The 12,303-nt window shown below is 40.9% G+C and overlaps 1 protein-coding gene across 1 annotated transcript in view; it reads right to left on the reverse strand.

Annotated features, from left to right (window-relative positions):
• LTBP1 (latent transforming growth factor beta binding protein 1) overlaps positions 1-12,303 on the reverse strand; it is a 345,549-nt gene that overhangs the window by 220,180 nt on the left and 113,066 nt on the right. The window contains 1 exon segment of the mRNA XM_039887438.1: positions 7,821-7,990. Within this exon segment, the coding sequence (XP_039743372.1) occupies positions 7,821-7,990 (170 nt within the window).

Below are 12,303 nucleotides of genomic sequence, written 5' to 3' on the forward strand. Positions count from 1 at the left end.
ATCTTGTTTATTTTTAATCAAACCTATCATTTCAACTCTAATAGGAATTAATTCCCTAGAAACTATTTTCCCACTCAGAAGTAAAGTCAAGCCTTCACTTTTCCGCCCCACCCCAGAAAAAATTGTAAGGCTGAGTAAGCACCATCACTTTTCTTCTTTGAATGCAGGTTTTCTCCAAAATGTTGCTTTGTAGTATCCCCCAGACAATCTGTAAATTCATTCCTGTCATTTTCCTCTAGAAATAGTACGCTCTGATTATAGAATATTCTGGAGCCCTACAATGTTTATTTCTCAGTATCTTCAACTCAGTCTCAATATCCAGAAATATTCTTGGACTGGTTTGTTTATTTATTAGGAAATCGTGGGCCCTTGAGATTAGAGCCTCTTTTTTCTGGCACGAAAGGCTGCCCTTTGGGGAATTTAGATTACATAATCCTCCACTCTAGGTTTTCCTCCACTGCTGTTTTCACATTGCTGGTCAAGCTTCTTGGAAGTGTTTTTAATCGATCCATGTTCACCATTTCCTAGCTATCTGAGTCTGTGTGTGAGCGGTCAGCAGGCAGAGAATGTTCATGTTCACAAACCCTTCTGGACTGGGATATGATTAAACAGCTCCTGGATAAAACATACCACCCACCTTCACCCCGCACCTGAGGCACAGTGGCCCAGGCGAGACCACACATGGAACTCTCTCTGCAACAGGTAATGCCATGTCTTTCAGTGAATCTGGATTCCTAAAGATATCACCTCAGAAAAACCCTTGTATCAACTTTCACCAGAATACTTTCTCATTGCTAGTTTGTACACACTATGCTGTGGCTTTGCAGTCTAGGCTTGTAAGCCAACAAGGACTTCGCCAGAAATTGAAGAGTGGGTAATTTTCTTCTAGCCATCTTTCGTGCTGACATCCACACTGCCAAATGGCTGGGAAACTGGCTCGAGGTTCCTGATTCCCACAGAAAATTAAGTGTGGGTGACCCAGCAGCTTCAGGAACTTGTTGCTTTTTGCAAAGTGAAAGCATGGAGCTCTACCATCATTCCTTCTTTAACGCAGTCTGTTTTCACACCTAGTATTCCTCTTAAATGCTAAATCATTTCTTGGTTAGTTTTCATCAGCTTCTTGTAAGATCATTTCTGGCTAGTACAACTTCCCCTGCCACTTAGTACCCACTGGATTGGTGTGGGGCCAATGTCAGACACATTTATTTGCACATGACAAGCTAAAGGGAGCCCCACGTGCGGAGGCAGCTTTCAGTGCTACAGAACAAGTGTCTACGGAATTCTCTCCCTCCGAGTGCCCGCTTTGACCATCTGCAAAGCTTTGCCCTAATGGGGCTCTTGACCAATCAGTACCTACCAGAGAGGGCATCGCAGGGAACTTGAGATGCCAGCACACTTGATTTCTCCTCCCATTCTTCCTTTTCTTTCTTCACATGATCTATCCCATCGCTCACATCCTAAACTTCAACATTTAAATGAGGTGAGGTTGTTCTCAGAACCAAATTCTTCCTCACCAGATTTTCAAATAGTTTTTTTTCTCTGAAGAGCTCCGTATTGCAATTCATCCTGCATGTAAGAATTGGCCCCAATTGTTCTCATCTGTACATATTACAGTTACATTTGCCTTTATCCAGTTTCCAATGGCCACGCCAAGGTTCCTACCCTCTTTTACAAAGGGCCAGTAAGTGGAGGATGAATTTGGTCTTCCACCCTCTGAAGCAACTTCTGTCTCATGGTGGGTGCTCTTATGTACAACCACACGCACCCTCCCTGCGGAGATTCTGTAACTAGCACTGGGCACCAAGAGCCTTTAATCAATGTTCTTACTCACCTCCTGGAAATGGCAGGCATAAGCAGAGCTGTCTGGGACAAATACTGCCTGCATCTCCTAACCTTCAGATTTGTTTTGCCAAAGCAAAAAAGCCTTGGGCGTCTCCTCTAACCCTTTGCAGAACCACTCTCTTCTCTCAGAGCAACCAGAGTTTCACTGAGAACCTCTTTGCTGTACCAGTCTGTAACCACAGAAAATCTTCACTCCAGACACATGAACTTACTTTTCTCAGGGGCAGATATGCCATTTGTCATCAAACTCTGAGATGCTTTCATGTCATATGCTTCTTGATGTCAGTGTGAACACAGCCTGAAGGCTAATGCTAGCACCTTCAACCACAGTGTCCCTCAAAGCATAATGAGGAGGTCTCATGCCCAAAGGACCCACGCTCTTCACGGTCTGGCCAGAACTGGGCTACGGGTACTTGGGAAGCAAGGCTGCTGCTGTGAGAACAACCGACTCTGCCTCCATCATAGACCTGAGACCCAGGGGGGCTGTTCTATCTTCAGATGGGGAAGCTGGGCATTCCAGTCAGCCCCTTGATTGGCCGCTGGGCAGAAGCTGACTGGTCTGTTGCAAAGACTAGAAGAGGTTAGCACAGACCACAGAATCCAGGGCTAAGATGTCTCCTGTAGTTCCAGGGCAGACAGGATGGAGTTTTGTTCTGTCAAAAGAAGTCTGATGAGGGCCGCGTACATGCTTCCTGTACCACTGTAGCTGCGCATTTAAATGGAAAGATGTTTAACACTTTCAGTAAAAATAAAAAGTGGGCTTGTCTTAACTTTTTTTTTTGGCGGGGGGGGGGGTGGTCATTTAACAGTACCATACGTTTGCAATGCCAGTATTCAATCTCTGTCATATCTCAGCACGGAAGATACATGGACAATTCTTTTAAGAGTCTGACTTACCTCTGTTTCAAAAAAAACTTTAGGAAGCTAGTATATAAAAGAGGACATCTGCTTTTCCTGGAATTTAAAATCCTGACTTTGTTGAATGTAAAGACCTAAAGTTTCGGAAGACAATTTTAAAATATAAATAAACTATTTAAAAGCTAAGTCCATCTTGATAGGAAAACAACTTGAATAAGCAATGAGAAATCCCATTTAGAAGTTTAAATTTCTAAATCTTTCCAAATATTAAAGCAATATGATAGAAACAGAGACAAAGCAGGTGAATATTAAATCAGAGATTCTCCAATCTTTTAGCCCTAGGACTCCTGGCATCACCTACAAACCAGATGTCTAGGGAACCATTTTAGTTACATGGATATTTCTGCTCATCTTAAAGATTTCCTTTATAAGTAACTCTACACTCTACTTGAGTAAACTCTCCAGTACTTATAACCCTGATGATAAAAAGGTCTTTCCACCACAGTCTATAACAGAAATATAATTTTCTGGTTTTAACATTATCAAGCATCCCATGGTATTTTTACTACAACGGCAGATAGTCTAATGTGGATACTTATTACCTTCAAGGCCCTTTTCTAGTGGGTTATGCCAAACTAATCTCTTTATGTGTGAGTTATTTGAGTTTGCTCCTGAGCATATGGTACTCTAATAATCTCAACTCACCGTTTTTGTAAGATGTTATCTTACAAATGTTATCATGCCATTTCAACCCTCCTTCTTTCTCTGTGTTCTAAATACTACTAAGCCAAGCACAATATAATTAGGTTTATGTACTCAATTCTTTCCTAGAAGTCATCAAAGATGATACTGGATAAAATAGACACCTCTACCCATCACCATCCTTAGGACTTCGGAGAGAGCTGATAATCTCCATACCTTGAAGCTTTTATAACTACCTATTTGGAAAGAATTTTGTAAGTATTTTTATGTTGTTTTTAACATAACATGGCTTTTAGCATATTAACATGTTGTGCAACCATGATAACTAATTCCAGAACACTCTCATCAGCCCCCCAAAAAATTCCTTACCCATACATGGTCACTTCCCTTTCCTCCTCTCTCCAGCCCCTGGCAACCACTAACCTACCTTCCGTCCATAGGGAAATTTCAAATAATTTGACTATTCTGGACATTTCATATAAATAGAATAATCTATGATCTGGATTCTTCTGTGCCTGGATTCTTTCAGTATGCTATGCTTTCAAGGTTCATTCACATTGGGGCATATAGCAGTACTTCATTTCTTTTTATGGCTGAACGACCAATTATACAATATACCACATTTTGTTTATCCACAGTCATTGATGGACATTTTGGTTGTTCTCATTCTTTGGCTGTTATGAATAGCACTGCTATGAACATCTGTACACAAGTTATTGTGCACACACATATTTCCAGTTCTATCCAGTACATACCTAGGAGTAGAACTGCTGGTTCATATAGTAACTCTATGTGTAACTTTCCGAGGCACTCGGGTGATATCTTAATGTAATTCCATCCATCTGTATGTCTGTTACTGGTTCCTCTAGTGAAAATGTTACTTCCATCAATATCAAAAGCCTTTCTATAAACAACCAGGAGTAACATCCATTACTTTCCCAATTGCTGTGTGGGCTGTCTTTCTAACACTAAAGGAAACTAGACTTATCTGACACCAGGTCAGTCTCATCAGTGGCTTCCAGTAGTTCAAGCTTTTCTAGCTGCCTTCAAACTAAGTGGAGGTATAACTGAGAATTGTCATGGTGAGGAGAGTGGGTTGCTGTGACCATGAAGGATGGGTGGTAACAGACAGGGCCTTGGTTCAACTGTCATGTTCCAGGCACCAACCAGGTCCAAAACCTAGATATTTTCAGTAGATTGAGAAACTGTGAGTCTCTAGATCAGCAGTTGGCAATTACAGCTCATGAGCCAAATCCAGCCAGCTGCCTGATTTTTTAACACCTACAGGTTAAGAATTATTTTTACCTTTTTAAAAGATTACATTTTAAATAGTTATCTAAGTACCTATATATGACATCTTCAAGTCATGTGTGGGCTCATGAAGCCTAAAATAGTTACTATCAGATCCTTTAAGGAAAAATTTGCGGACTCCTGCTCTAAATGATACTCACGCAAATTAAGCTCCGTTCAAATCAATGAATGAAGCAGAACACTGTTATTCTCACTAGAGATATCTAGAAACCAGAGAACACCCAACCCTGGATGTTAAGTTACCCAGAAAGTGACTCAGAAAGCTAGTAAGTGCACAGAAACAAAATAGGAAAAGCTGCAGGCACACATTGGACAGGGACGGTGAGTTAGGTCATCAAAATGCTGGGACATTTCAATAACATATTCATTCCTCATGATAGAAAACACCTCGCTAGTAACTTTATAGTTTGTTTCTCCCTATCTACTTTATCTGGAGAGTGCTAGACTTAACACTTTAACACAATTTGCTTGACCAACCCATCCTCCCCCATCCTCATCCTTTTCCTGCTTGTTCTGACCAATTCTCTTTTCACCTACCAAGTGTCAACAACAAATTGTATTCCCTTGGCCATCAGTACTGCTGCCTCCCCCTACTATGAGCTGAATAACTTACACAAATGCTTACAGCTCTAGGTATCTATCATTATTGCTGCATGCAAGGTAATATTAAACCTATCAACCTGTAATAAATTACTGTAGAACCCCTTTCTTATCCTGCTTAAAAGGGGAAAACAAATCTCATTCTCTGCTAACCAAAATGTTTTCTCTAGTCCCCACAGCTTCTCAAAAGTAATGGCAGTGGACTGTTATGACACACTCGTCCCTCGGTTTCATCCCAAGGTAGACAATGCCCACCTGATCATAATGTTTCCTATTTTTCTAAAAAGTCAGGATTATCTACTCTTACTATTGGACTTTCAAATCCTTCAGTAAAAGAAGTTCATCCGTTGGCATTTGATCTCTTCTATAAAGATGAAAAAGAAGACAAAAGGTCCTGCTCTGCCACAGGCTTCCCTTATGAACTGTCCTTTTTCTGTTAAACGTAGGTATCCTCGGAAGCTCCTTTCTATCGAAGGCAACACTGGATGTGGGGAGACAACACTTTTCAGTCCTTGCTCTACTCAGACCTTCTTTCTCATTTTAATCTATTATTCTTATTCGGTTTTGCTATTTTAGTATCCTAATGGTCCTGCCAAATTGCCTCTCTTTAAAACTTTCCCATTAGCCCTCCAGTTCTCAGTAGAGTTCTGGTCTCAGCAAAAAATAGCCACATCTCCTTTCCTGGCCTTCCTATATGCCTGTTTCAGTTAGTTCCTGGGCCTCTTTTTTGAACCGCCGCCAATTTTGGGGGTTGTTTGAGCAGAGAACTCCCTCACTGTGATCGTGTGTTAGCCTAAATTACTTTACCAGCTCCCAACTGTGGAGAAACTACATTGAAACAGGATGGGGTGGGCACTTTATGGACAATACAGATAAGAAGCTTACCTACACATTCTTCTAAAATATAATTTCATCTTCCAGAAGACAGTTCAATAAAGGTTTGAGAGTTTAAACTACACACACACACACACACTCACACACACACATATATACACAGTGTGGTTTTTTTATTCCAATAACAAGTCATCGGTAACAAACCAAAACCACAGTCTAGTCTCTAGTCTGAATATCAGAGATTCTCAGACCATCTTTTCCCCACACCTCCATGCAGTACAGAATTCTCTTCGTTATCAGTATGGTAAGAAGCTCTCAAAAACTCTCCTCCCATCACCTTCTAAATTTAGAGAGCTTCTAAAATATATATTAAATAAAACTCCAAGGAGTAACTCTTTTTGATTTTTTAAATTAAGATTAGGAAAATATTACACACAGTGGGATATTCACACAGAATCAGCTGTAAAGCACTTAAGTCGAAGAATCTTTAAAAAGAAGATGGACACATCTATGTGCAAAACGCACATAACCTGAAAGTTGTTTTGCTTGAAGGGCAAGGAGATAATCCACATGATTTCTCCACTCTTCCCTCTTTAAAATCCTCATGGTTTGCTTTCCTCAACGTCTCAATAAGCCTCGTCAAACTATTGCTCTGAGGGTCCCAGCCTCAGAACACTGAGAATTTCCTCATAAGATGCAAAGTGGGACGTACAAATCTTATATTAGACACTCTTCTTGCTCAGTGACCAATTCTGAAGGAGAATCAAACACTCTAGAATAATGACCAGTTCTGGGAGGTGCAGGTGGGCCCGGAGAATCAAATGAACACAGATACAGATGTCTAAAATGCCAAGCAGTAGTAAAAATTCTATCTCAGCTATTCACACAACTCGTGGTGATGAAAGATGGTTTTTTTCAAGCTCGCAACTGGCATTCTCTTTCATTACTTATGGAGCAGGCAATCAGTCAACGTGAGACCAAGCAGGAAGCTCCTGGAATGAGCACGCGCGTCTCGCTTTCGCCTTTGAATGGTCTGCCGCCTCACTCCAGGACGCTTTCTCCAGATGCTGCCAGGAGACACTCTGTAATACCTAAACCACAAATCATCACATTCCCCACCCTTGGAGCCAGGGCTTGTCCTTGAGCTTCCCACACAGTGAGATATTAACCAAGCTGGCCACTGATACAATAGCTCTTTACAAATTTAGAGGAAAATCTGTCACGCCATCTGCTTGATATACTAAAAAGTGGACCTCATAACAAAAATACCCACAGTAGGTGCACTCAGAGAATAACGCAGGACAACTCAGACATTTCACAAGGAATGAATCCTGGCTAACTTACAGTTTTATCAATGCAAACATGTCAGGCATACGACTGTATCTAAAATTAGAGCAAGTGTGTCTCAGAAATGGCACCATCTCACAGACACAGAATTACGGGCAGGTCACTTCAGATCCTTTTCCAACCTCTGAGAAAACTGCCTTTCCTCGGGATAAGGACACTGTGCTGTGTCACTGTTTTAGGGACCAAGGTGTTGTTTTGTTTTGTTTTGTTTTTAATACTTCTTAAAATTTATCTACTGTGACACACTAAAGCCATCTAAACTGTACAAAGTGTTTCCAAACTATGATACTGTAACTTAGAAAAATGATCGACTGCACTATACTCACACTGAAAAGGTGCCGCAACTTGATCCGGCCCATATCTTAAAGGGAACGACCCCTCAGTGGCCTGTTCTCCCGAAAGCATCTTCTGGGCTGCAAAGTACTTGGGCTTGAGCACATACTCCTGGGTCTGGCCATGACGAATCATCACGTTCTGTGAGGAAAGGGGTGTCACTCTGGGGAGAAACAAACCGAGGACAAGGAAATAAATAACAGACATTTAAAAGTCAACTAAGAAGGAAAGAATAAGAAATTAGTTAAACTTAGAAAGGAACATACATGCCATGCCAGGCTCAATTTTTCCGTCCCATACTGTAGCCGACCATTTATAATATACAAGGGACTAACAGCTCACTTACCCTTGGAAACCTCCAACATAAAAGTCTGCCTGTCTAGTCAAGAAGACTAAGGATAAACAGGCTATCATGGGTGGATTCTAACGGAGGATTCAGAGCACAGCTACCAATATGCCATCATGCAAAACACATGACATTTATATTTAAAGACAATGACATATATAAACAGGTACATAGATTATAAAGGTGTATTTTATGCATACTGACAAATAAATAGGCGGCATTGGAAAATGGGAAGAAAATAAAAGGGGAGCAAACTACAGAATGGGGATTATGTAAGAATGCCAAGCTCCATCATTTAAGCAGAACTAAACAACAGAGCCTGTAGAGCATGCGCAGAGAGCTTCCAAATGCTAGAAGGGAAGATGCTCAACATCTTTGAGCCTTACTTTCCTAATCTGTACCATAGAGCCTCTGCCACACAAGGCTAAAAAAAAGCTTGTAAAAATCTGAACACACAAAACTGGAAAAAATAATTTAATTACCTTTTGAAATATAAATGATGATGATGACAGGGAAAACAAATGCTCAGCTTATTCTAGTTGACATTTAAATATTTTATGCTGATTAAAACTGAAGTAGTCAGGTTAAATGCTTTACAATTACTAGTTCCTAAGAATTATAAGAATAAGAAGAACTAATCATAATCTCGTCATTTCTTCAATAACATGAGTCAAGATCTCTGGGGACTCCTGAACGCAATTACTGTGTTTTCACCCTCCTGGCCCAACCCTTTATTTTCTATGACAGTTCTCTTCTGCTGTATGTAATGTGTACTTTAAAATAATAAGCTTCACCCAGATTTAATCATTCCCAGAGGGACAGAAGTGAATCATTAGCCAAGTAAGACTAATAAATAATGAAGTATATAAAGAAGATAGACCAACCAATTCCAGAAAATGCTGAATTGCTACTAAAATTATTGGGATAGAGCATTTTAGCGGCAAACTGAGCCTTTGGAAGGAAACCTGCTCTCCAGTGGAATCTTAAATTTATCAACTGTTTCACATTAAAGCCAGCTAAACAGAACAAAGTCCTTCCAAACTATTTTACTATAGCTTAGCAAAAACAGTTGACTGAGCTATATTCACACTGATAGGTGCCACAAAACCAGAAAGACTGCCCCAAATGAGGGGCTCCGAATAACAAGAGGAAATGACACTACAACAGGTATGAAAGGTAAATTGTCAGATCATGAAAGACACAATCACACAGTGTCTCATCAAAAGTAGCAACAGAGTTTTGAAGTCTATTCAATTTATCTACTTGAGGCTGGTGAATGAGCTACTCAGTAGGACGAGGCGTCCATGAAAAGGAGGGAAAAAAAGAAGCTGGGATTAAGGATGCTTCCCTATAAACCAGCCAGTGATCTAGGTCTATCACTTTAAATCCTGTAGTCGCAGGAAAGCCTAGGAAAAATCCATCTAGGGTCTGGATTTTCCCAGACACAATGCCTTGGAAGAGCACCCCCTGATGATTTAAATTACCGAAAGCCTAAGGCTTCACATTGTAAACATTTTTGTTTTGATGATGTAAGTGTTGGTTTGAACTTTAAGTATGTTTGTTTGGGATGGAACAGAAAGTAAAACAGCTGAACGCATCTGGTGGAGTTGATAAGAGCTACACGTCTACTCTGCCAGCCTCATGAAAAGGGGAAGCTCTCCTCTTCTCAGGGGCAATTCGCTCCCCGGTTATGCTGTCACCTTGTCACTATGCTGCTGGCACCGGCTAAGAGAAGTACAGGCTCACTCCTGTTCAGAAGGGGACGGCCCAGTCTTCCAGGAGACCTTGTGGCTGCGACTACTAATTCCTGCTTTGACCACTGCCAGGTAGGTGAGACTGCGGGGTCTGCCTTCTAGTTGAGGTCCTCCCCTCTCTCCCCTCTGAATCAAGGAAGCGAGAGGCAGCAAGAAATGAACTGAAAGCATATGTATATATGGGTTCTTTCTCCCTAAACATAACAGAAAGGCAATGAACAAACAAGACGAAGCTGTACAAGGTACAGACCTTGAGCAACAGCCCCCAGCCATCACACACTTAAGGAAATGAGTCGTTACCAGTGTAATGGTACTTACGTCTTACTATGTAAGTTTCCTGAAAGTTACATATTGCAAGCTTGAACCTACACAGAACTGCATTTCCCATTCCTCCACCTCCTTCTCTTTCTCCTAGTGCAAGTGTATAAACACACAGGCTCACAAACACACAGATATACGTGAAAGACTGACGCCACTCTGCATGACAGCCCCACAGAGAAAGAAGCAAGGCCACTCACAGACAGGGGGCTGGTAGAGGGCAAGTAGAGGAAACTGTCCAATCGTCCAGTCCACAAATACATATAAATTAAGTGTAATCGCCATCCTCCTGCTCTTTTTCATTTCTTCTTTTCATGGTTGATGTCCACCTTTTCCTCTAATTTCAGCATTCACAGTTATTTCCACTTTTGATCACTTCTCAGCTTTACAAATATACATCCTCTTTAACTTTTTTTCTCATTCACCCAAGTATTTCACAAAAAATTCCTCTCCATTTCAATTGGGATTTTCTCCTCTCTTTCTGCATTGGGCGGGCGGAGGGGCGGGGGGTGGGGGGAGGCTTACCTATCACTAGTGAACATCAGATCTGTCATAGTATTTTACCTAATTTGTTTTAAAAGGGTAAACTACAATGTTTGAGAGAAAAATAGTTTTAAAATAAATATTGTAGGACCTCTGGTTTGGGGGCATCTATATATCTGTCCTGCCTCCAAGGATGCCCCTAAAATTATCAGGAATAATAAAAGATATAAATCCAGAGTTGACATTTGGCTGTTATACAACAATATAGCCACACTAGTGATTACAATATTGAAATACTCTGTGCCGATAAACAGCTACTGTCTCAAGCTCCCTGCTCCCTCCACTAGGCTCCCTAAGTCATCCCCTCAATCCCATAAATAAGGAGTTAACGTTTAGCAGAGCTGGAGACCTTTGGGTCTCTGCTCCAGCATCACTCCTGATCAGTCAATACCTGTGCCATGCAGGACACTAAATGTGGGTTGTATTACCCACTAACAAACACACGAGAGACATTTCAACAAATCTGTAAGGGATTCAAAGTGGATTGAGAAATGTTGGAAAAAATAATAAACCATGGCCTAGAAAAATTTTTTTTCTAACTTCTTTTGCTTCAACCTGCAGTTGGCAATCCAGTACACATCTACATACATGTCTGTGTTTTGATATAATTAAAACAAGTTTTACAAAACAATGTTTACCCTCACTATGTGCAGGATACTGATATTTTCTCCTCTGATCTATTTTTTAAATGACAGGCTTGAACTACTACGTTGATTTCTTGACTTCATAGCTCCCTAATGGGCTACAATCAGTAGCTTGAAGGGCACTGGCCGAGAATCACACTGTGAGGGTACAGGCACAGAGGAAGCAGTCTTGCTAGGGAGGCACAGGGTAGTTCTGGATGCTGAAAGCAAGTAAAGCAAAAGGTGATAATGAGAAAGAGGGCTGGACACTGGTGTCTTAACTAAAAAGTCTATACAGGCGCATGTCAGAGATAGTGCGGGTTTGGTTCTGACCACCACCATAATGCGAATTTCGCAATAAAGCAAGTCGCACAAATTTTTTGGTTTCCTAGTGCGTAGTAAAAGTTATGTTTACACTATACCATAGTCTATTAAATGTGCAATAACGTTGTGTCTTAATAAACATGTATTTACCTTAATTAAAAAATACTTTATTGCTGAAAATGCTAACCATCATGAGCCTTTAGCAAGTTATAATCGTTTTGCTGGTGGAGGTCTCACCTCACTGTTGGTGATAACACAGTATCTGTGAAGTGCAGTAAAGCAAGGTATGCCTGTATGGGAAGGCAACTGTTCTCCCGACTCTGGCAAACAGGACATCCAGAAGTCAAACTTCTACTTCCCTCAGGGGGAATAAAAAAAAGAGTATTTTTCTCTAAAGGTATGGAACTCTGTGGATCAAACCAAAAACTTATCCTCCCCCTCCTAGAGAAAGGCCCTCTCATTCTAGCATTTTGGGATCTCCTAGCATAAAGACTGGTTTCCCATATTTTCCCTAACAGCAAGCTTGCCAGGAACCAGAGAGACAGAGCTCATCAAGAGAATCACCCCA

Source organism: Pteropus medius, unplaced genomic scaffold (genome assembly GCF_902729225.1).
Source record: "Pteropus medius unplaced genomic scaffold, Ma_sr-lr_union100, whole genome shotgun sequence".
NCBI lineage: Eukaryota > Metazoa > Chordata > Mammalia > Chiroptera > Pteropodidae > Pteropus > Pteropus medius.